Genomic DNA, 24,882 nt, shown 5'->3' on the forward strand with positions numbered 1-24,882 from the left:
CATTCAAAACGTGCCGTGGTGCTACCATGGTGTTGTGGATGTGGTATGTTTCATTCGCCCATGTGTTTCTTTCCACATTATTTTCTCAGATCTTAAGAGTTCTTTGCATTGAAGTTATTTAGCCAAGGTAATGATTGCAATGTTAAAGCTAATCTGAATCACCTGAATTTGAGGTTCTCATTGACTTGCCAAGCTTCCACATACAGTGTTAAGTGCTTCCTTCAACATATTCATTAGATTTCAATAGAAATCAGCACTGTGATCAAGAAACACCCATAAATCAAACACTGAATGTGAATTTATGATAACTTCAAGCTTAAGTAGGTGTACAGTAAGTAAGGTCATAGCTGGACTTTGATCTGTACTTTATAATGGACTGAATCCGTCAGGCGTTGCTCAATCTTTCATAGCTTTTGCTGATTCATGAATTTGTATGCTGTACTTGATCAGCCAGAAGATTAAAATATTTCTAGGGCTGTCAGTAGATTAACTTTATAATGTATACTATTTGTTACCTCTAAATTATTAACATGATCAAAACTTTGCCAGAAATAACCAGTCGTAAGGCCTTTTAGGCAAACGATCCACATTCAAATTGTAATACATGTGCTTGTGCTGTGAAATCTGTAAAAAAAAAAAAAATGTATAAAGTAAACAAGAATAACTTTTATATTTTTGTAATATTTCAAGATGATCATTTACTGGACTGATGCAACTTTTACTTGATTACCCTTGCATAATTTTTCGGAAAAACCATGTTAAAATCTGAGTATCAGATGTGATGCATTAGGCTTTTGAGCCTCTAAACATTAAATAATCTTTCTTTAAACAAGACATGTTATTGGGAGATACAGAGTGAAAACGGATATTTATGTTATATAGTAGTCTTCTATACGGTTATACAGATCAGAATTTCATTTTTCTTTTTGGACATATAAATATCAGCAGCTGCTCCAAATTTCATATGTAGTTTGGGCCTCTGAATAGATTTGATGTTTTATAGCAATAAAATTATCATCAATCTATCATTCCAACATATTATATATTCCATGATACAAAACACATGCAGGTTTTTAAAGATTGTTTCATATTTTTGTAACAGAACAATAAACTGTTCCATTAAAAAAAAAAAAAGTAAAAATAAATTTTCTGACTGTTACTTCATTTGTCATATGACAGGGTTAAAATATTTAATTACAATATTTTTTCATAGTTATGTTAATGGACACACTTTTTTCATTTTAAGAAAAGAAAATGAAATAATATATTTGTGGATGACACTTGATTCATGTACATGACAGCATATATTTTTTTAAATTGCTATTGTTATTAAACAGTCAATAAAGGAAAAAAGGTTAACAAATGTAACACGGGCCTCTTATTATTTGCCTGCTGATGAAAATTAAAACTGCTTTCAGGAAGTAAACCGCACAAAATGTTACGTCACTTTCTGGAAATCTCAGCCCTTAAGTGCTAGTCATGTGAACTGTTTTGACAGAGTGACTTCACCAGACCGGTTTTTCAGTGGCTCTGGATACTGATACTATCATGTAGCATTCCGTGTGTTTATTGTGATGTGTTTATCTTCTTCATTACAGAGCTGTGGGTAAAACATGCCTGCTGATCAGCTACACAACCAATGCCTTTCCTGGAGAATACATCCCTACAGTGTGAGTACCTTTGCTTCACGTCAGGGTCCTGATCACTCACCCGAGTTTATGTGACAATAATGCAGCTGTCAATACTGATTTGTTTTATTATGCAAGTTATTACTGTTGATTAGCTTAAAGCTTCCTCTAAAAAAAGTTGTCCATTTCATCATAGAAAACAGAACAGTAGAATCAAGCTGGTCACTGCAACAATCTTCCAATAATATAGATATTATTCGTATTAATATTCAGGCAGGCAAGTCAGAATGGTTAGGCAACAGTGTAACTGTAAATTACACTCTTCTGAAGGGCGTTGGTATGAAAGAGAGACGACAGAGGCATGAAAATGGCAGCATCATTTTGCTGGCATAACAGGAAATATCTAATATACTGAAATATTTTATCTCAGCTGTGATTTGGCCGTTTAGAATTATGTTTTTCAGAGAGATGTATTAAATGTGAACATTTAAATGAATCACTGGATTCGAATCTTCCTTTGGACTGTGATTTTACAAAGCTGAAACAGTCTCTTGTTTTATTTCAATTCTGCATTTGTTTAAGCTGGTTGTCACTGATTAACATTCAGAACTGCATTGCCTTTCAATTGACAGATTTGACAATTACTCTGCAAATGTGATGGTGGATGGGAAACCAGTGAATCTGGGTCTCTGGGATACAGCAGGACAGGAGGATTATGACAGACTTCGTCCCCTGTCTTACCCTCAAACGGTAAGAACCGCAGCCAGCCTTTTTAGAAACCAATGAGAAGTTTTAAGTGTCAGACAAAAGCAAAATAGCTGGCTCTATTCTTTTGCTGTTTTATCTGTTTTCTTTTTATTTATTATATAATAAAAAATTTAAAAACTTGCTACTTGTACTGCGCTAAGCTAACTGAGACTTGTCATATCATTGCTCTTTTGTTGATTTTGATTGCTTCCATTGTCCTCATTTGCAAGTCGCTTTGGATAAAAGCATCTACTAAATGTAAACAATGTTTCTTTACCAACCACTTTTAAAATAAAAAACATATAAAATAACTTACTGTATACATGAAATTTAACAGACACCTTTGCATTCATACTGTCCCTTTCCATGAGTGGACATAAATCTTGTTAAGATCTAAGTTATTCTTCCATTCTTACTATTGTGTTTTGTAGCTCACTCTAGGCTGCCACTAAAATTATGGCGGGTTTACTGTACTACCTTTTGAATGATCTCTGAGGTTGCATTCAATGAATGATGATGACTGTGTGACATTTACATTAGCTTTATATTGGTAATGCATACAGCCATACATGTTTGGACTATGAACTAATAGTGACTATATATAGTGACTCTGTAGTCAACAGGGTTTGCACTATAACCATTAGTCATGGATTAATTTTTTCCTGTCTGTTCATATTTTATCATATACATTGTCACTTTTAAACAACAGCATTTCTTCAGATATCAGTCTGAGACATTGCTGGTAGACAAGCAAAACTATGAGCCACTGCATAAAATGTACCACATATGAATGGTGTAAATAGTGGAAAAGCACTCATAAATTGGTACATCATAAATGTTTTTGTCCCATAGGACGTGTTTCTCATCTGCTTCTCGCTTGTGAGTCCTGCCTCTTTTGAGAACGTTCGTGCAAAGGTAAGTACTTTTCAAAGTAGAATGTAGAACCAAGCTAGCAGACATTATTAGAGCTTTATCTTGAAATCATTATTTCAGGTTTAGCACAGTGCATGCAGGACTGAAACTGCATATCTATTTCTTACTAGTTCTGGTTGTTTTGATCATTTTGCAATGTGTTGTGTGTTTAGTGGTATCCAGAAGTGAGACACCATTGTCCAAACACTCCAATCATTCTGGTAGGAACCAAGCTTGATCTGAGAGATGACAAGGACACCATTGAGAAACTGAAGGAGAAGAAGCTCACCCCCATCACCTACCCTCAAGGCCTGGCCATGGCCAAAGAGATCGGTAGGTGGAACAATCGCATGTTTAAAAATCTCATGAAAACATGTCCATTATTTAATAAATCAGTTATTTAATAAATGTAACTAATCTTTCACTTTAAAACTGCATTTTAAATCAGATGTTTTTCTTTATCCAATCAAGTTGCCATTAATATACCTTTAGAATTATGCATTTATTATTTGTTTTCAAATTATTGTTTAGATATAATTGTAACTGATTCCTTCGTGTAGTTTTCCATACATTTGAGCCCAACCTAAAAATCAGAAAAAAAATAAATACTTTGAAAAAAATACCCTGTTTTTAGGACTAATTTTAGGTTTTACTTTCATTACTGTGCTTATTTTAAGTGGACCTGATTATTTTCAGAATCCTATTAGACTTTTAGAGTTAATTTGTTTAAAAATATTGAATAGTACAAGTGAATGCTTTTGATGAGTTTAGTATTATTTTACATAGATTCAGGTGTCAAGCCCAAAGTATTGTGGTTTTCACAGTAGAAAGTGAAACTAAAGGGACAGAACGATAACAAAATACTGGATAGTGCACAAACAACAGATGCCCGCATTGACAAGCACCTGTGTGAGAGGGTTATGAGATAGATACAGGTGCATCTCAATAAATTAGAATGTCGTTGAAAAGTTCATTTATTTCAGTAATTCAACTCAAATTGTGAAACTCGTGTATTAAATCAATTCAATGCACACAGACTGAAGTAGTTTAAGTCTTTGGTTCTTTTAATTGTGATGATTTTGGCTCACATTTAACAAAAACCCACCAATTCACTATCTCAACAAATTAGAATATGGTGACATGCCGATCAGCTAATCAACTCTAAACACCTGCAAAGGTTTCCTAAACCTTCAAAATGGTCTCTCAGTTTGGTTCACTAGGCTACACAATCATGGGGAAGACTGCTGATCTGACAGTTGTCCAGAAGACAATCATTGACACCCTTCACAAGGAGGGTAAGCCACAAACATTCATTGCCAAAGAAGCTGGCTGTTCACAGAGTCCTGTATCCAAGCATGTTAACAGAAAATTGAGTGGAAGGAAAAAGTGTGGAAGAAAAAGATGCACAACCAACCAAGAGAAAATCGATTCAAGAATTTGGGTGAACTTCACAAGGAATGGACTGAGGCTGGAGTCAAGGCATCAAGAGCCACCACACACAGACGTGTCGAGGAATTTGGCTACAGTTGTCGTATTCCTCTTGTTAAGCCACTCCTGAACCACAGACAACGTCAGAGGCGTCTTACCTGGGCTAAGGAGAAGAAGAACTGGACTGTTGCCCAGTGGTCCAAAGTCCTCTTTTCAGATGAGAGCAAGTTTTGTATTTCATTTGGAAACCAAGGTCCTAGAGTCTGGAGGAAGGGTGGAGAAGCTCATAGCCCAAGTTGCTTGAAGTCCAGTGTTAAGTTTCCACAGTCTGTGATGATTTGGGGTGCAATGTCATCTGCTGGTGTTGGTCCATAGTGTTTTTTGAAAACCAAAGTCACTGCACCCGTTTACCAAGAACTTTGAGCACTTCATGCTTCCTTCTGCTGACCAGCTTTTTAAAGATGTTTATTTCATTTTCCAGCAGGATTTGGCACCTGCCCACACTGCCAAAAGCACCAAAAGTTGGTTAAATGACCATGGTGTTGGTGTGCTTGACTGGCCAGCAAACTCACCAGACCTGAACCCCATAGAGAATCTATGAGGTATTGTCAAGAGGAAAATGAGAAACAAGAGACCAAAAAATGCAGATGAGCTGAAGGCCACTGTCAAAGAAACCTGGGCTTCCATACCACCTCAGCAGTGCCACAAACTGATCACCTCCATGCCACGCCGAATTGAGGCAGTAATTAAAGCAAAAGGAGCCCCTACCAAGTATTGAGTACATATACAGTAAATTAACATACTTTCCAGAAGGCCAACAATTCACTAAAAGTTTTTTTTTTTTTTATTGGTCTTATGAAGTATTCTAATTTGTTGAGATAGTGAATTGGTGGGTTTTTGTTAAATGTGAGCCAAAATCATTACAATTAAAAGAACCAAAGACTTAAACTACTTCAGTCTGTGTGCACTGACTTTATTTAATAAGAGTTTCACAATTTGAGTTGAATTACTGAAATAAATGAACTTTTCCACGACATTCTAATTTGTTGAGATGCACCTGTATAGTTTAAGAGTACAATTATATTTTTATTGGTCATAACCTCTGGAGAAAAATAGCGCAGACATTGGACAATAATAAAACTTCTTAGAGTGCACGTCTTTACAAAAACAAAGTATACACTACACAAGCGCAGAGTTATAAATGTTCCACTTTACTCTGTCATAAAAACACAGAGTGTCCACATTACTAAGCTGTCTGATTGGAATTCAGTATTTTCTCACACAAACAAATCATGCTTATGTTAAAAATGGAATATCTTTCAAAAAGCTCTTGTCTTTTTATTTCCCAGGAGCTGTCAAGTATCTGGAGTGCTCAGCGCTCACGCAGCGCGGCCTTAAGACGGTGTTTGACGAGGCCATCCGGGCCGTTCTCTGCCCTCCCCCTGTCAAGAAGAGGAAGAGGAAATGCCTGCTGCTCTAGAGTTCTGAGGAAAGATTGCTGTGATCCAAACTGTATTTCTAAGGGGAGAAGTGAGAAATGAGACCATGTTTTCATTTTTCACTTCCTCCATTGTAATTACCAGTACAACTTTATACCTTCACAAAACTTTTATCAATATTATCAGTAGTTGTAGTGAAAAATCGACCCCCAACCCATCTCCCTTAGACAGACACATACTATTGGACGACCTGCGGCCTTTGACTAATGGATATTAACTTTTAGATGGTTAACAATGTCCTGAAGTTGGTTCCTTCCATTGAGAACCCGTAATGTTTGTTTACAGTCTTTGTTTGAAAGAAATGAAGATCTTGCCAAATAGCACTACATTAGCATGGGGCGGCCCTGCAATACACCACATTTGTTGCTTTTTACCCCCTAAAGGTCTGCAACCATTTGGCAAACCACAGCTAACTGTTGGCTACTGTGAAGCAAATGTGATGTCTTGTGGTTTAATACACATTTTTTGAAAGCGATACAGTGAAGTCAGCTTACCTCACACTTGAAACTTGAGGTTCTGTTAATGGAAGGATGAGGTGTCCGAACAGATTTTTATACTCCTTCATTATGAAGTTATGTGCACACTATTTGCCATTTGTTTTGAGGGGGGTTATACTGTAATTTAAGGCCACACTAATTATGCACGAAAACATGTCCAAGCCACATTTCACTCCTAAATTTTAGAAAACATCATATTTTGCATTAAAAGAATGAAGCCTGTTTTTAGGACCATATTAATTTGTTTTGTATTGAAGTAATAAGTAATAACATTATATCTCAATTCAAAAAACATATATATATATATATATATATGATCCTAAAAATAGGCTACTTTTTTTTTTTTATCAAACTATAGTCTCCATCTTTCTTTGAGGGTGAAACGTGGCCAGGAAATTCATGTTTTGTTGGTCCCAGTACGTCAAGAGGTCTAACAATACCTGTATTGATACCTCCAAATATTTCCAGTCCCCAAATATCAGCGTCCAGCTTAGATGTTCAACAACGGCTTTTTAAAATATCTAATGGATCACATGGGACATTTAGTGTCAATCTTAATTTAGCGGTATATGAACACCTTGATGCTCTTTGGGCATTTATAATACACCCTCTACAGCCATATATATATTTTTTTGTTAACACATTTTTAGAAACTCTTCTTTTTGACACTTTTTTTTATATTTGCTAATGTTACAAAAAGCAACAGACTACTGTCAGAGCGTACACTACAGGAATTAGTTCATGTGAAGTAAATCTTCTCGATGCGGTTTATTCCCCTTATCGTTAATCACTTTTAACTAACATTTTACTTCTTACTGTACTAATAACATGTAACTGTCAAATGTTTATTTCCTGAAAGCGATTGCTTGTCTTTTTGATTCGAACAGCACATCATTTACAAGGTATTCTGACATCTAACACGATTGCATACATACTTGAACTGTCCTGAGGCACAAATACAGAATGTGCGTCATTTGTGATCACCCTATCGAGCGATTTCTATCTGCAGTTATAGCCAGATTGTAACCCTGTTTTTAGGGGTATTCATGATGTCACTTGTTTTACAGAGATAATAAAATACAATAAATTTAGATTAAACCCTAAAACGTTGTTTTGTTTCAATTATACCCTTATGAAGCCCCACCCCTTTCAGAGCTGCATTCATTGTCTTCTGTCTTCCTGTTTGTATTTCCACTTGACCAGCTAATTACTGGTTAAGTCTAGAAGGGATACAGCTACGGCTACTGGGCATGCGCACATCAATATAGCCTAATATTTGTCACACTGAACAAAGATAATTACTGTCTTTACATTATTGTAAGGGGTAGGTGTAGACATGAATAAAACAATCTTAATAGGTAGAAAACTTAATTTGTTTTCAGTCAACAGCGACGAAAGCGCTACTGCAAAAACGGAGGTGCAAAGACAAAATTCTACAAACGACTTAATTTCCACTTAATTTCTATCGATTATCGCCGATTTGATTGCACCGATACTATTTAAACTAAACTGAGCTAGACGATGACATCTCTGAATTCAATGAAATGCCTTTAACTGAAAATTGAGTGTTTAATCTTATTATACATTACTGACACTCTCTCCAATTTGATACTGTTAAGTGCTTTGACACAATCTGTATTGTTAAAAGCGCTATATAAATAAAGGTGACTTGACTGCACACTTGTTTCTCTGGCGCACGAGGTTTATAGGTTAGATATGAAAAAGTGGAAGGCTTTTATGGTTAAAAAGCAACATGTACGACCCATTTAACCTAAATAATGTGACGCTGCTTAATAAAACTGCATATTCAATTTAAAAAATGTGTGGGATTTTAGCCTTCAGCAGTTGATTAGATTGTACGGTTGGTGCAGGACCCCCAAAAGTATGTCATTTGAAATTTACTGTGGTAACTGGTACTCAGTTCTGGACGCAGTTGTTTTTACGCCAATCACTTAAGCTGTAAATGCCACGTGACTGGCAGCAACATAAGAACAAACAGTCTCAAACCCTTAATTAATGGTGAGACCAAAGACAGCGAGGAAAAATTACATTTGCCACTCAAGTGAAGTTTGGAAAACTTTTATTAACTATATTGTGCACAGTTGATTCTGCTGTTTGTAACCAAAAGAATATGGCAATAAATATATTGCACAGTTCAATTCTGTACAATTTAAGTCAAGTGAGTGGAGCTGTTAGTTTCCGTCCACGTATCGTAACAATGTCCCTGCTGTTGTCTGTACGCTACAAACAGAAGATCACATTTCAGACCTTGTCCTCGCAATTACAACTCAAATCTATTCAACGATACATCAGCCTTACCATTCCACTAACTCTGCTCCGATTATATCATGAATGTGATACTTCATCTGGAATTTGACCTGTGAAGTTGTGCCGCGTCCCTCCAATTCAGTCTTGAGGATTTCACCATATTTGGATTTCTTAACCATGCCGAGAACAGCTTTGCGTCCTGTTAGAAAAAAAGACCAGATATTAAGTTGTGACGTATTGTCAAGTATGGTGACCCATACTCAAAATGGTGCTCTGCATTTAACCCATCCAAGTGCACACACACAGCAGTGAGTAGAGAACACACACCCGGAGCAGTGGGCAGCCTTGCTCCAGCGCCCGGGGAGCAATTAGGGGTTCGGTGCCTTGCTCAAGGGCAAGCACTCTCCACCAAAGGGGGAGAGAGTTCTGTTTATTCACAATCCCCACCTTCAATTCCTGCCGGCGCGAGAATCGAACCAGCAACCTTCAGGTTACAAGCCTGACTCCCTAACCATTAGGCCACAACTACCCCTAAACCATACCAAATGGAAACCCACTGCATGTGTGTCTAATGTTAAAAACCTACCCTTAATGAAGTACTTAATGAATTTGCCAGAGTTTGGGATTGAAAGCCACCAGCTGCCTGCATCCCTCACAGTGAGGACGCCTGATTTCACCAGCTGCCTGCATTCAAAAGCATCTTTAAATAAGCACCAGAGACAGTGAAAAACATATGAACATTTGTGTCCTTATCCTTACGTTATCTCGGAGTCTGTAAAGAGGAACTCTTCGAGCATTTTTTCCTTGTTGAAACTCAAATCAGAGCAGCTGGGAATTAGTTTGGCCAGAAATTTCTCTACAGTTCCCAGCGTTGCTCTGCCAGCTTCCCCCTGCAGGACTTTGGCTCTGTAATCTTCTGCAAACACCAAAGCGAAGGCCTCGGAGTCGAACCCCAGCTGGAACATCAACAGCTCGCCGTTTTCCCTCAACTCATTCTGACGAGGAAAAGAGAAGACCAGAGCCTCTGAATGCGTTAAGGTTATTATTAAACGATCTAGCACACTTTGTCTAGATATGAATATTTATAGGTAGACCTAAAACAATCTGATCTTACCACCTGCTTGTCCACTGCGGTTTTGTCATTGTGTAAACTGTAGAGCTGGTGTTTTAAGACCACTGGTGGGAGGCTGTCATTGAAAAGCTTGCGTGAAAACAGTGTCATGAGCTCCTGCAAGCTTGACCTGATATCAGCTGCTCCATCTGCTGAACAAACACCATACAGCATGGGTATTGGCTCTAACTCTGAGTCACAATGTGCATACTATCCATCCTAAATTCTGTGTGATATTAGTAATTTTCAATACTAGGGTGGATAGTCTGCACATTGGGACACAGGGCGATTGTAGCAGTTACATATTGTATAGGCCTGGGGCCTGTACCATGATGGTAGATGAACAAATTCAGAGTTACAGGATTAGTTTTGAGTTGACAAAACCAAACCAAACCACTCCAATCCGGCTTTGTTGGTACCATGATGCTGATCATCAACTTTCTTTGTTAACTCAGGCTTTGATCCTGAGTTTGTGGAGCACGTGCACATGAATGTGTGACATAAGTGGTGAACAGCCAATCACAAGTCTTGGTTAAAAGTTCAAGGTTTTGCTAAAGGTTAAGAGATCGAAGAATATGATTAATTTAAATGCATTTACAATGAAAAAGTACTTGTTCATGAAAGAGGACAAATAAAATAAATTATCTTGCTTTATCAGTGCAGTCACAAGTGAAACTTAAGTTAGTTTATATTGTTGGAAATATACAGCGATAGAGACTCAAACATGTAAGGTCACAGTCATTTTTAAAGCATTATCTTACAACTTATTTATATTATATACAATCTGTATCTATTAACATTCATTTAAAATAAATGATTTATAATAACTGTTAAACTAAAATTGCTTGTGTGTAATGGATTAATAATAATATAAATCATATAATTAAATAAGCCAGACCATTTTTTTTTAGTACTAGTGACCTTTAATTTGGAGCAAGATAAACTGGGGGAGTGACTTTTTTGTGTCAGACATGTGTCAGTTTGCTCACATCTGATTGGTCCAATTTCAGTTTGAGATCTCTAACTCAGAACATAACCTGCCCCGGCCTGGAGCAGGTTAGCTGTGGAGTGTAAATTACTATGGCAATGAATGCAGCTAAAAGCCAAGCTACTTTCATGGTACCTAAAACCCAGAGTTGGCGCAAACTAAACTGAAACTTACCTGGCTAGCCAGCTAATCTGGCTTCATGGTACAGGCCCCTGCTTTCACAGACAGGGTTTAGGTTAAACCAGGATTAGGCAATCAAAACAAAAACAAACAAACAAAAAAACAATACCGGTGTGCATCTGGAGACAAAACATAGGCACTGATATATTTTAAGATCAGTTAGTGCAAGTTTCTTTCAGTTGAAACAGCTCAGATTTACATTTTACTCTGGGATTAGGCCTAATTGTTTGTGAAACCGGGGAGTGTGTAGTATTTTAAGCCTGTATTGTGTAGCATGTGTATAGTAATATTATATTAATATATTTACATGCTACGGTCTTAGCAAAGCCGTTAAAATAATCATTACTGAGGAACAGACTGATATACCTCCGTGCACTTTAATTTAATTGCACTTAATGTGGTAAAGACTAAACATCAGCTTTGTGTTGGTTTAACTTTAACTTTTTTATTTTTTCTATTTAATCCATATTTTTATTTATTTAGGCCTATTTTTTATTTTATTTTTTTTCACAAAACGAGGTGGGATGAAACAATATTGGCCGAATGATACAGTGTAACGTTACATAATCAGAGAATGCAAATCATAGCATGCATGTGTTATAATAGTAATAATAATATGTAGTAATTTAGTTTTGGATGAATCTTAGAAATATTCATCTTAAATCTTGAGACAACAGTAGTATTATTTTAAGGAGGACTTTTTAAATGGTACGTCTATACGCTGTCTCAATCTAATACATTAATGTTAAGTGTGTTTTTATAAGGTCTTACCTTGACTGTCTCCGGTAACACTGTCAGCTGCACATCTGCGTCTTTTCGTTAAACAGAAGGTGTCTGCGATCATCAGGGCTCTTTTTCTGTTCATTTCCTACTGATTTTAAGCTCTGTCACTTCTTCATTTAACTGTTTTCCTCATGTAAGTTACCTAGCTTGTATGCTAGCTGAGAACAGCGCAAAATGTTTATATATTTAACATTTTCTTGCCGAAGTGACACAGAAACACAGTTTTTGTTTTCAGAAATATATATTTTTTTATAAGTTCTACTCTTTTAACTTTAAATGTTTAAATGTTTGTTCACAGTTCATCAACAACACAACAGCTGACTGCGACTCTTCTTCTTCGTTGCTTCCAGGATGAACTGAAAGCCTCGGCTGCTCTCTGGCGGTCTGCATTTAAACAACACAAGCGCCGTTCAAGAGGAAGGACGTCTGTTGTCATCTAAAAATGCAGATCTACAGCATCTCATTGGGAAATTGCTAAGTATCTTAATAACTAAAAATCTTAATAACGCTGAAAGGGGGTTTAAAATAACTTCCCGGGACAAAACCTGTCCTCCGTCTGGGGCAAAGTGAGCCAGCACTTTTGACATTCCCTCACAAAAATCAATGTCCTGTGGTCACAGATGAGAGTCAGTGCTAATTTATTTTTTTTATTGCGGGCTCCCATCCATCCATGCATTCCCTAAACTGCTTGTCCTCTGTAAGGGCACACAGAGACAAAAGGGCCACCCAGGAGTGTAGCAAATGTTGGGCCCCTGTCACAGAACTGAGGGGTGGGCCGCCTTCCCCCCTCACCTGTCCCACCAGGCTTAACTGTCTAAATGCCATATTTTAAATTAATATTTTAAATACTGAACAGACTGCTTCATTTTTATGATTCATAACTTTTTATTTGCAAGAGTCTACATAGTAATAAAGCTGCTGAAACAGTTCTACTCCGCCATTACTGAATCCGTCCTCTGCACTTCAATAACTGTCTGGTTCAGCTCAGCTACCAAATCTGACCTCTGAAGACTACAGAGGGTGGTCTGGACGGCTGAGCGAATCATTGGTACAACCCTCCCCACTCTCCAAGAACTGTATTTATCCAGAGTGAGCAAAAGGGCTGGCAAAATCACTCTGGACCCCTCACATCCAGCACACTCCCTCTGTGAACTGCTGCCGTCTGGTCGATGCTACAGAGCTCTGAGCACCAGAACGACCAGCACAGGAACAGTTTCTTCCCTCAGGCAATCCATCTCATGAACACTTGACATTAAACATGGAACACACAACACTATTTATACACTTATTTATCCAACACACATACTTAGTTTACATTTAGAATTTGCACATAATGTACCTGTACATACAAAACTGTCCATTGTAATATACCTGTACATACAATTGTCAATTTGTATATTGTTATTCCCTATTTACTTGTTCTATTTTTATTCTTTTATTATCTGTGTTTTGGTCCTGTCGCTGTCATTCTGTTGCACTGTGGAAGCTTCTGTCACGAAAACAAATTCCTCGTATGTGTAAACATACCTGGCAATAAAGCTCATTCTGATTCTGATTCTGATAAATTAACATAATAAACAATACCTGCAGGAATGACCCTCCATACACTTTATTACTACACTACAGTGTTATTCTCAGAATCAATTTGCGATAACATAGCAAGAACTATTGGAACGCACCCATTTTAATTATTTCATTTAACTATTTGAAAATAAGTAAAAACAAGGTTGTCTGTTAATGCTATTAATAATGACAAGTAAATAATTCATTAAAACATCAGCATGTCTCATTTAATTTTTTTTTTTTTTTTTCAGTTAAGTAATCATTGCATTAACATTTTTTAAGTGAAAAGTCATTAGGCTAATAATATTAACAAAAACATTATTCTTTTAAAGGGATAGTTCACCCCAAAATGAAAATTCTGTCATTATTTACTCACCCAAGTTTCTGTTTTTCTGTTGAACACAAAATAAGGTATTTTGAAGAATGTGGGTAACCAAACAGTTGCTGGTCCCCATTGACTTCCATAGTAGGGCTATGAAATATATAAAGCTGTCAATCACTTAAGCTTTATATATTTCCAAAAATTACTCAGTTATACCAATTGGGGAATATTCCAGTTTTATTTATCTTTTCTTTTTGTTGTTGGCACCAAAATTGGGATTGTTCATTCATTCAAAAGCCTACATTGATATCATTATAAATAATACAATAGTACAATATAAAAATACACAAAGATCCCACTTAGATATCCAGGAAACACCCCGGATGCATGGCCAGTTCATCACAGGGCCAACACACACACACATACACACACACACACACACACACGCGTTCGTCTGGTTTGCTATCCTTGTGGGGACTCTCCATAGGCGTAATGCTTTTTCTACTGTACAGACCGTATATTCTATCACCCTACACCAACCCTACACCTAAACCTACCCCTTACAGGAAACTTTCTGGTATTTCAGATTTTCAAAAAACTTCACTCTGTGTGATTTATTAGCTTCTTTACCCGCAGGGACCTCAATTTAGGTCCCCTCCGTGACACGAGTCCCCATGAGTCTGTGTGTATTCAGGTTTAAGTCCCCACCTGAATAGAAAAACAAGTACACACACACACACACACGTTTACTTGGCTATCTAAATGGGGACATCCATAATGGTTTTTATACTGTACAAACCATATTTTCTATCTGCATTTTTTACAATTTCAAAAAAACTTTGTTTGGTTTATTTTTAAACCTGGTTTACAAATAAGGACGTCCCCAAAGGGAGGTTTTGGAGATTTTGTCAGGTTTACCTAACTTTTGGGTGCAAATTTGTTCCCAAAATATGGTTGAGTAGGTACACAAACACACACTCGCTCTCTCTCTCTCACCTGTCCTGCATGTTTTTGGATTGTGGGGGAAACCAGAGACCTGGAGGAAACTTATTGTGGGTTTATTATCTGTAATTAGTGAAACTCTTAATTCATCACAAATATAATGAATATGTCAGGCTGGTATGAAAACAAAATACAATAGAACAGCCTTGTCCTTTAGGACTATATAAAGTGAGGACATCATTTAATTAAAGTGTTGTTGTCTCTCTACACCATCAAACAATTAAACCCTAGTGGAAGAGTTTGCTAATGTGCAGTGATTGTTTTCATGTATGGCCTCCCGTGCCTTTGTGAACAATAGAATGGCCTCCTGTTTGACTGTCCCAGCAAGTAATTAGTGCTCTGTTGTGATGTTTAACAATAAACTGAATGCTGAGGTTTCACAAAATCTCATCTGTAGTCTTAGTAACAGACACGGTTACACAAAATATAGGATCATATTTAATAGACATAGATGGTTTGTACATGAGCTGGGTAGTATTTTGTTTGTCTTGCGTAACAACATCCATGTGGTTTTCAAACAGCGACCCTTTAAAAGAGCCAAATGATCCTTGTTTCCCTCAAAAACTGTAAACAGTCAACTGAAGTTTCTCTTGGGAGTTTTCTAGCAAAGGTAAACCTTTATCAGTTTAACAAAGTTTTAAAAAAAGATATATGCATGTAAAAGAAGGTGTAATTGCTTATTTTTATTGATTTTTTTGTTTGTTTGTTTGTTTGTAGGAACTGAAATGGTTCTTCCGCACAGGATTTCATTGTTGCTCCTCCTCTGTTCATCTCCACTAGGTAAACTATTTCTCCAGTTGTAGTAAATACACTTTCTCATGTAATTGAAATGCTACGGGATTCAGCTTGATTTTTATGGATGTATACAATGTGGAGTCAGAGTCCACTGGTGAAAATGGATCATTTTTCAATATAAATTTTGGTAACACATTGCTTTTAAAGACCAATTCTCACTAGTAGTAGCATGCATATTACTAGCAGATTGGCTATATATTAGTAGCTACTTATAAGACACATATCAATGCCTTGTTCTGCATGACCATATTTTAGATCCCCTAATCCGACTACCTTACTTACTATTAATATGCATCAAATTAGGAGTTTTTTGAAGCAAAAGTCTAAGTTAGTAGTGAGAACTGTTCCCCAAACTAAAGTGTGACCATTCATGGTGTTACTTTGTAATTGCCTGTGTGAAATTTACTTAATTTGTATCATAACTGACTTTTTCATGTAGTTTATAACATGTTCATTTGGTCCTGTAGTGTTTGCTGGTGGTAACTCCACCGCGGCTCCCTGTGATCGTCGCTGTCTGGCAAATGCTCGGGTTCAGAAAGAACTGTTCAGTGCGCCGCAGAGTGATAACTGTACCATCATAGTGAACATCACTTCAATACAGTATGAGACACTGTCTTTTGTAAGTGCCACTTTTGTCTTATTGATCATCTTCTATGTTAAAAAAAAAACACAAATATATTACACATAACAACTGTATGTCAATTTTTCCACCATGTTTTAGGATACAAAGGACATGAAAATGACCAGCCGTATCAAGGTAAACATGGTGAGTAGACAAAATACAATTTTGAAGTGTCACTACCATCTTCCTCAAAAACATTTTGGTTTGGTACAGTAATTGTCACATGTAAACATTCAGTTATCTGAATGCTATTAAATATTCTATAGTGTGAAATTAATATCACGTGAGCTAGAGTGCTGTTGAACTGAATTTTAGAACAGCAGAAGCTGTGCTTATATCCAGTACAACATTATTATCAAGTGTGATATTTCTTGTTTTTAGCAGTTCTATAAACAAGGCTAATATTGAGTAACTGACTGTGCATTTATCCCACTTATTACACAGCTACTTACAATGTAAATAAATAATCTGAAACACAAATATTTCATTTAAATTATTTTGTGATATGGGACACTGTTTAGTGTAATTTAATGTCAATGTAAATACTATGCAATATTCAGAATTTCAAAGAACTGTTTTATTGCAAAACAAAATGAGAAGCTGTGGTAACACTTTAGCATAGGGACCAATTCTCACTATTAACTAGTTGCTTATTAGCATGCATATTATTAACATATTGAGTGTTTATTAGAACTTATTCTACATGACCATATTCTACATCCCTAATCCTACCCAATACCTAAATTTAACAACCACCTACTAACTATTAATGAGCAGCAAATTAGCAGTTTATTGAGGCAAAAGCCGTAGTTTATGGTTTGTTAATAGCTAGAGTTGGACCTTAAAATAAAGTGTGACCGAAGCACTAAAATTGTCACAAAATGTAACATTTATTCTCATAATCATCACAAATAGAAAGTAAAGAATGCATTTCTTCTATTTTCTGACCCGTAGGAGTGGAAGGATCCTGATCTTGGATGGATTCAAGAGAAATCTAGATTTCCAACAATTGTCATGCCAGTTGATAAAATCTGGATTCCTCGGATAGTTTTGGACAACGCGTGAGTCTCAAGTCTGATGCTGAGTTATGGCATATATATATTTTTTATTTTGATGTTGTTAAGATGTTGTGATTTCCCTCTGTTTGCACTCAGAATAGAAACGACCATGGAGCCGTACACTAATGATGTCCAGGTGAGGCGGGATGGGACTGTGAACCATGCGGTTGTTTTGTTCACGACGGTGAGCTGTCAAATCAACCTCTTCAACTACCCCTTTGTGGTGGGGTCGTGCCCTGTGGCCATCAATGGATGGAGCCAGAAAAGTAAGACTGAAATCACAAGAATATTTGTTAAACAGATCATGACCATTTGTTTTTAACCAGAAGAATATTTCTACTTATATTATGCAAATGTTAACTTATAAATGAATTGTGCCTGTTTTCCTCAGTTTGTGCCAAGTTTTGTACATGGAAATGAGACGTGTTTGCACTGAAAAGAATGACAATGACTTCATTTAAATATCTTATGGCCTGATTAAGGTGAATTACAATAACTTGAATATGTCCTCTTGTTTGTTTGATCCAGCTTGCGCTCTCACACTCCAGATCGCTGATAATGTGTCTTTGGTTGGCGGCAGTCGAGGAGAGTGGCAGACTACCAGCGTGATCAAAACTGTGGATTCCTCAAATCGTGTTTATCTCCAAGTAACTAAATTATTCACTGCTAAACTTCTGATCAAGAGTATTGCGTTTAGAGAGCTTGTTATCTGTAACCCTCAAAGCATAGGCTAAATGGTCCATTGTACAACCATATACACAGGCCTCAAGAAATTGATGAATTTAATGTCATGGTTCTCAACCCGGGGGCCAGGGCCCACTTACATTAATATTATTATTATTAGATTAAAGGGTAACACTTTAGAATAGGGAACACTTATTCACTATTAACTTCGACTTTTCCCTCAATAAATTCCTAATTTGCTGCTTATTAATAGTTAGTAAGGTAGTTGTTAAGTTTAGGTATTGGGTAGGATTAGGGATGTAGAATAAGGTCATGTAGAATAAGGCATTAATATGTGCTTAATTACTACTAATAAATGGCTAATATTCTAGTAATATGCATGCTAATAAGCAACTAGTTAAGATACCTTCAAATAAAGTGTTACCAAAATGCTAATAAAAACAAAGCATCAGGATGTTAACTGAAATTATAGTTGTTTTTTTTAAATATAATTTTAATATCGTTTTTTTCTGAAGAATGGTCACACTTTATTTTAAGGTCCAGTTCTCACTATGAACTATTAACTACGACTTTTGCCTCAATAAACTCATAATTTGCTGCTTATTAATAAGTCAAGTCAAGTCACCTTTATTTATATAGCGCTTTTAACAATACAGATTGTGTCAAAGCACTTAACAGTATCAAATTGGAGGATAGAGTGTCAGTAATGTATAATGATAAGATTAAACACTCAATTTTCAGTTAAAGGCATTTCATTATTGAATTCAGAGATGTCATTGTCTAGCTCAGTTTAGTTTAAATAGTATCTGTGCAATCAAATCGATGATAATCGCTAGAAATTAAGTGTCCCCAACTGAGCAAGCCAGAGGCGACAGCGGCAAGGAACCAAAACTCCCTCTGTGACAGAATGGAGAAAAAAAAACCTTGGGAGAAACCAGGCTCAGTCGGGGGGCCAGTTCTCCTCTGACCAGACGAAACCCGCAGTTCAAAAGTTTATATTTCTATTTTAATTTTGTTGCAATTTCTAACAATAGTAGTATTATGTAGTTAGGTATTTTATTATATTTTAGTTATTTTGTTATTTTTGGTTGATATATCTGGGGATATATCTCTGGGGCTCATCTGGGTGTGCTGGTCTCCGCTGACGATCAGGGCCGCAGACATCATCTCTTGGTGCTGATCCACCATCTGATCGGATACGGACTGAGAAACAGACTAGGAAAGAAACAGACAAATATTAGCGTAGATGCCATTCAACTTACGATGTAACGAGTACATCGTGTGTTATGGGGAGTGTTCGGTTCGGTTGATCTAATTAATGCAGCCTAACAATCCTTTAACGGATTTGGATAATAGAAGCGTATTAGTGTGTTATGTGTAAGCCAGGCTAAAGAGATGGGTCTTTAATCTAGATTTAAACTGACAGAGTGTGTCTGCCTCCCGAACAGTGCTAGGTAGATCGTTCCAGAGTTTGGGTGCTAAATAGGAAAAGGATCTGCCGCCCGCAGTTGATATTGATATTCTAGGTATTATCAAACGGCCGGAGTTTTGAGAACGCAGCGGACGTGGAGGACTATAATGCGATAAGAGCTCGCTCAAGTACTGAGGAGCTAAACCATTCAGGGCTTTATAAGTAATTAACAAGATTTTAAAATCTATCTGATGCTTGATAGGGAGCCAGTGCAGTGTTGACAGAACCGGGCTAATATGGTCATATTTCCTGGTTCTAGTAAGAACTCTAGCTGCTGCATTTTGGACTAACTGTAGTTTGTTGATCAAGCGTGCAGAACAACCACCCAATAAAGCATTACAATAGTCTAACCTTGAGGTCATAAACGCATGAATTAACATTTCTGCATTTGACGTTGAGAGCATTGGTCGCAATTTAGATATGCTTTTGAGATGAAAAAATGCAGTTTTACAGATGCTAGAAACATGGCTTTCAAATGAAAGATTGCTATCAAACAGCACACCTAGGTTCCTGACTGATGAAGAAGAATTGACAGAGCAGCCGTCAAGTGTTAGTAGTTAGTAGTGTTAATAGTTAGTAAGGTAGTTGTTTAGGATTAAAGGGTCTGGAATATGGTAGCCTAATATTGGTAATATGGTAATATGTGACCCTGGACCACAAAACCAGTCTTAAATCGCTGGGGTATATTTGTAGCAATAGCCAAAAATACATTGTATGGGTCAAAATTATCCATTTTTATTTTATGCCAAAAATCATTAGGATATTAAGTAAAGATCATGTTCCATGAAGATATTTAGTGAATTTACTACCGTAAATATATCAAAATTTATTTTTTATCAGTAATATGCATTGCTAAGAACTTCATTTGGACAACTTTAAAGGCGATTTTCTCAGTATATTGATTTTTTTGCACCCTCAGATTCCAGATTTTCAAATAGTTGTATCTCGGCCAAATATTGTCCGATCCTAACAAACCATACATTAATGGAAAGCTTATTTATTCAACTTTCAGATGATGTAGAAATCTGGTTTTGTGGTTCAGGGTCACATACTAATGCAGAATATGTGCTTTTTAAGTAGAAATAAACAGCCAATATATATGCAATGTAATATGCATGCTAATCAACTAAAGTGCTACCAAATAATTAGTTTACAAATTAGGAATTATTCTTATTTAGCCACACATTAGTTGACTCAAAACAACTCAGTTGTGGTCGGAGGTGTCACATCTGCCGACATTTTTCGCTTTCGTCCTATTTTGTCAGAGATCTGACAGTTTTCTGCACCACATAAACATAAACAATGAAAAAAGACTGAATTTGGTAACTTAATGCCTGAGACATGCAGCAACTCCCTCTGAATCTCCCTCCCTGACCGTGTAAATGAAGTTTACACAAGGAACTAGTCTGAAAAATCAGCGACTGATTCTAAAACAGACAGTAATTTTAATATCTTGTCATGTGATTTAGGTAACACTTTAGAATAGAGAACACATATTCACTATTAATTATGACTTTTCCCTCAATAAACTCCTAATTTGCTGTTTATTAATAGTTAGTAAGGTGGTTGTTAAGTTTAGGTATAGGGGTTGGATTAAGGAATCCAAAATATGGTCATGCAGAATAAGGCATTAATATGTGCTTTACAAGTACTAATATACTGCCAATATGCTAGTAATATGCAACTAGTTAATAGCGAGAATAGGTCCTTAAATAATTTGTGAATTAAGGAAATAAACCATAATTGTTTATTAATGAATCGCTTTTATCTTTGAACAGGTCGCTCTGTCTATTAACCCCTTCAGTGCTTTTGTGACCCTGATCCTGCCCAGCGGACTGGTACTACTGGCTGACCTGGTGAGCTTTGCTCTGCCATTCGATGGAGGAGAACGCAACTCTTTTAAGGTCACTTTGGTCCTGAGCTTCACCATGTTCCTCCTCATCCTCAACGATCACCTGCCTAACGGTGGCTACTGTAGCCCCCTCCTCCGTAAGTGAATGAAAAGAGAAAAACTTGCTCCTTTTTGAACAAAACTCGGTGGTATATAGTTTTACTGTGCTGATGTAAAGTGATTCTGACAGTACTTTTACTGTACTTTTGACAGTGTTTAGTCCTAATATTAGACTTCATTAGGATCTAATATTATTAATCCTTATATTAAATCATAAAAAAAGCGGTCAGGGAGTCAGGAAAATATTATCGTGGAAAATGTTTATAGGCTATAAGTAAAATTTTAGTAGATGTCTGTTTTGGGGAGTTCAGATCCTCACTTTCCCTTTATATTTGCACCTTGTACATATGAGTTAAAACGTTTATACTCTCAACATATATTTAACTTTTCTAACAGCATGCTTTAAAAAAGACAGGCTTTTAATATAGAAAATAAGTAATGAAAATCACTAGCATCACATTATAACGCGCAATAATAAGTAGATTGCATTTTCTCTGTTTTCTCCTCTAAAGATTACCACTTCAGCTTCTGTCTGGTGTGTTTGGTCATGAGTATGCTGGCCTCCATAGTGCTAACACGTCTGTCTGTAGAAGACAGCTTCTTGGTGTGCAGACGCTCCGCCAAGGTTCATCCATCAAACAGCACCAAAACAAATGACGGCCTGGATCAGGAGAAAGGTATGAAACAGGTTAATTCGCTTTTTTAGCCTTTGCTTCAAGTATGAAACAAACAACAAAGTGCAAATGTGTAAGGTAATATATGTTTTTCAACAGTGATATTGCTTTCTCATATCCTGGCCTAAAGTTAACATCTAAATGCCATTCACAATGCATTTTACTGCTGTAAAAAAAAAAAAATAGGCCAGGATTTAATTTTATCCATCAGCCATCCATATACATCTACTTAAATAGGGAAATTGACACAAATGTACTTGACTGACAAAATTATGTTTCAGTAAAATGCTTAAAATCAGGATTAAAACCTTCAACAATGGTATCATAAATTGTGCTTCTTCAGCTGAAATTATGCAAAAGTGGTGCAACTGTTTGATGAATTCAACCCTCATTATTTTTTCAATTTATTTTTGTGCTGGTGGTGCAGAAATGACATACTTCAGTTTTATTTAGATCAACATTACAATGACATAAATAATTTGGTCTGCATCAACAGATACAGGTGTGATTACAACAAAGTCTGGTGATCTGGCTTCAGAGACAGCTTCACTCCAGAAAATAGTGAACTTTTTGGAGACCGTGGATGAAAGGGAAAAGGAGGCTCAGAGTAAAGTGGCATTTGCTTACCTCTTAGACAAATTCTGCTTTGGCTTTTTTATAATCATCTACATACTTTATTCCATAAGTATACTTATTATCACCCGAACAGACATTTGTAAGGTTAATAATCTAGATTTCTGGGATGATTCCCACCAAGATGATGCCTACTATGACTACTCATACTCAGACTCATACCAATAGTCACTTTCACTGCTCTGTTCTCAGATCAGCTCTGTTTTTTTTTTTTTTTTCCTAATTGGTGCATATAATCTGTAGCAAACTTTGAAAAGTAATGACTGAATAATGTACAGGACATCAAAAACTGATTTATTCATATTTACAAGAATATCAACAAAATCTTAGGAATCAATACAACATACAAAATAGCTTGACAAAATGTAATTCTCACTGTCTTATTAAATGTGCAAACTTTCTGCATGCTATTGAGATTGAAAAGCAATTTTATTTGTATTAAACCACTATATTCAAAAAGGTATTTTCGTAGCATTAATTATAACAACAAATAGAAATGCTATTTTAATCACTACTGAAAATTTTGTCATTCTTAATATATGTTGTGGATCATTTATCAGTGCACATACTTCTAAATAAATACAGAAGCTAAAAGAAGACTTGGTAATTAGCTGGGTAATTGTTTAACTGTATCAGCTCTGTGTCTTTAAATGTATAAAGTTGAAATACCTGTATGTCTATATATATATATATATATATATATATATATTGAAGTTGTGAGTATTTTCCAGACTGCGTGGCTCACATTTTTGCCAACTTTTCCACTGACTTGTGAGGTTTGACAGCTGTTATGACCCTGACCTATCCTACAGTGGCAGTGACCTTACTTACTATCAATAAGCAGTATCCAGTCAAACACTTTGGACAGAACATGCTTCAGGCACAATCTAATTTACACAACTCTCCAATTAGGATGTTTTACAGTTTGGTCTAACCTAACAGAAGACTAACTGTTGTTCTCCAAGCAGCTATCATAACACAATTAAATGCACTATTGTTCCCTTCATTAACGTCACACACTGTTCTGAATCATTTGCTGACCTTTACTTTCCTATGAACTTGCTCTGTTTGGTGGAAAGCCTGGAGGTAACTTCAGCTTATTGACATTTGCAGTAAAAGCTTGATTTACTCTTCAGTTGTGTCATTCCAAGCTTGTATTTTCTTTTGTTCTCCCTGCAGTTACAATGAACGTGGACACGTTTCTCACAAGGAGTCATATAAGTTTGGTACAAGGGATGACAGAATTTTCCTTTTTAGATGAACTATTCCTTTAACAGACCTGAAACTACCAGCATTGACCTAAAAGATATCAGTGTGGTATTGATCGAGATTAGGCAGGACCAGGAGGGTTATTGACAAAAACATTGATTAGCCTAACTGCTCAAGACAAACCAGGGTTTCATGGTTTAAACTCAATTTGGTATGATATTGTTTGGTTTGTTAGTTTTACTAAAAAATATAATCTGTTGATTGTACTTCATTACATATTAGAAGAATCTACAGTTAACACTTTAGTATGGGGGCCAATTCTCAATATTAACTAGTAGCTTATTAGCATGCCTATTAACATATTGGCTGTTTATTAGTAATTATAAAGCAAATATTCTGCATGACCACATTCTACATCCTTAATCCTGTCTAATACCTAAACCTGCTCCAGGGAGGGTTATGTTTACTTGCAAGGTAAACATCATTAAGCATCAGAGCATACATGTCCTTTCAGTGGGTGTGGAGGCACTCTTTTTATACTCCAAAAATAGTCTTTATCCTATTTGCCAGCCTCATTGCGGATCTGCATTCAGAATTTTTTCTTTTTTTTTCTTTTCAGGTCTTTCAGGTTTTTGCTGGTGGCTGGTCTGTGTGGTTCTGATATATTATTTACACAGTTAATGTATATTTGGTCACACATTATTTTAAGGTCCAATTCTCGCTATTAACAAACCATAAACTACAAAGTTTGTGTCAGGATCACCAGCTGGAGTGCTCATGAGCTCCTCCAGAGGGCACTCCACCTCACACTGTTGTCACTCCCTCAAAACCCATAATCCTTTGCCTGGACTCGTGAT

General features: G+C 36.4%; 3 protein-coding genes across 4 annotated transcripts in view; 2 read left to right on the forward strand and 1 right to left on the reverse strand.

Annotated features, from left to right (window-relative positions):
- The window catches only part of rac1b (Rac family small GTPase 1b), an 8,513-nt gene extending 696 nt beyond the window's left edge, over positions 1–7,817 (forward strand). The window contains exons 2-6 of the mRNA XM_058769716.1: positions 1,599–1,670; positions 2,261–2,378; positions 3,228–3,290; positions 3,461–3,620; positions 6,065–7,817. Of these exons, the coding sequence (XP_058625699.1) occupies positions 1,599–1,670; positions 2,261–2,378; positions 3,228–3,290; positions 3,461–3,620; positions 6,065–6,195 (544 nt within the window). The 3' untranslated portion in view covers positions 6,196–7,817. The remainder of the gene's footprint in view (positions 1–1,598; positions 1,671–2,260; positions 2,379–3,227; positions 3,291–3,460; positions 3,621–6,064) is intronic.
- A 957-nt stretch (positions 7,818–8,774) lies between these two features.
- Positions 8,775–12,416, reverse strand: stk19 (serine/threonine kinase 19). Of its 2 annotated transcripts, none has more exons than XM_058769714.1 (6): positions 12,030–12,416; positions 10,094–10,242; positions 9,739–9,974; positions 9,566–9,663; positions 9,031–9,178; positions 8,775–8,952 (listed from the first exon to the last, which is right to left on the reverse strand). In XM_058769714.1, the coding sequence occupies exons 1-6, from the start codon at positions 12,121–12,123 to the stop codon at positions 8,904–8,906; spliced, it is 774 nt and encodes a 257-aa protein (XP_058625697.1). In that variant the 5' UTR covers positions 12,124–12,416; the 3' UTR covers positions 8,775–8,903. The 2 variants fall into 2 exon arrangements, with proteins under 2 accessions (XP_058625697.1, XP_058625698.1); XM_058769715.1 differs by having other exon boundaries at positions 10,094–10,239; positions 12,030–12,415.
- A 2,928-nt stretch (positions 12,417–15,344) lies between these two features.
- On the forward strand, positions 15,345–23,373 carry LOC131536635 (5-hydroxytryptamine receptor 3A-like). The gene is made up of 10 exons (XM_058769661.1): positions 15,345–15,538; positions 15,646–15,708; positions 16,191–16,342; positions 16,445–16,489; positions 17,300–17,406; positions 17,500–17,669; positions 17,932–18,050; positions 21,337–21,547; positions 22,022–22,186; positions 22,680–23,373. Exons 2-10 carry the CDS (start codon positions 15,654–15,656, stop codon positions 22,982–22,984), a joined length of 1,329 nt encoding a protein of 442 aa, XP_058625644.1. The 5' UTR covers positions 15,345–15,538; positions 15,646–15,653; the 3' UTR covers positions 22,985–23,373.
- Positions 23,374–24,882: the final 1,509 nt, after the last annotated feature.

This window comes from Onychostoma macrolepis, chromosome 03 (genome assembly GCF_012432095.1).
Source record: "Onychostoma macrolepis isolate SWU-2019 chromosome 03, ASM1243209v1, whole genome shotgun sequence".
Taxonomy (NCBI): Eukaryota; Metazoa; Chordata; class Actinopteri; order Cypriniformes; family Cyprinidae; genus Onychostoma; species Onychostoma macrolepis.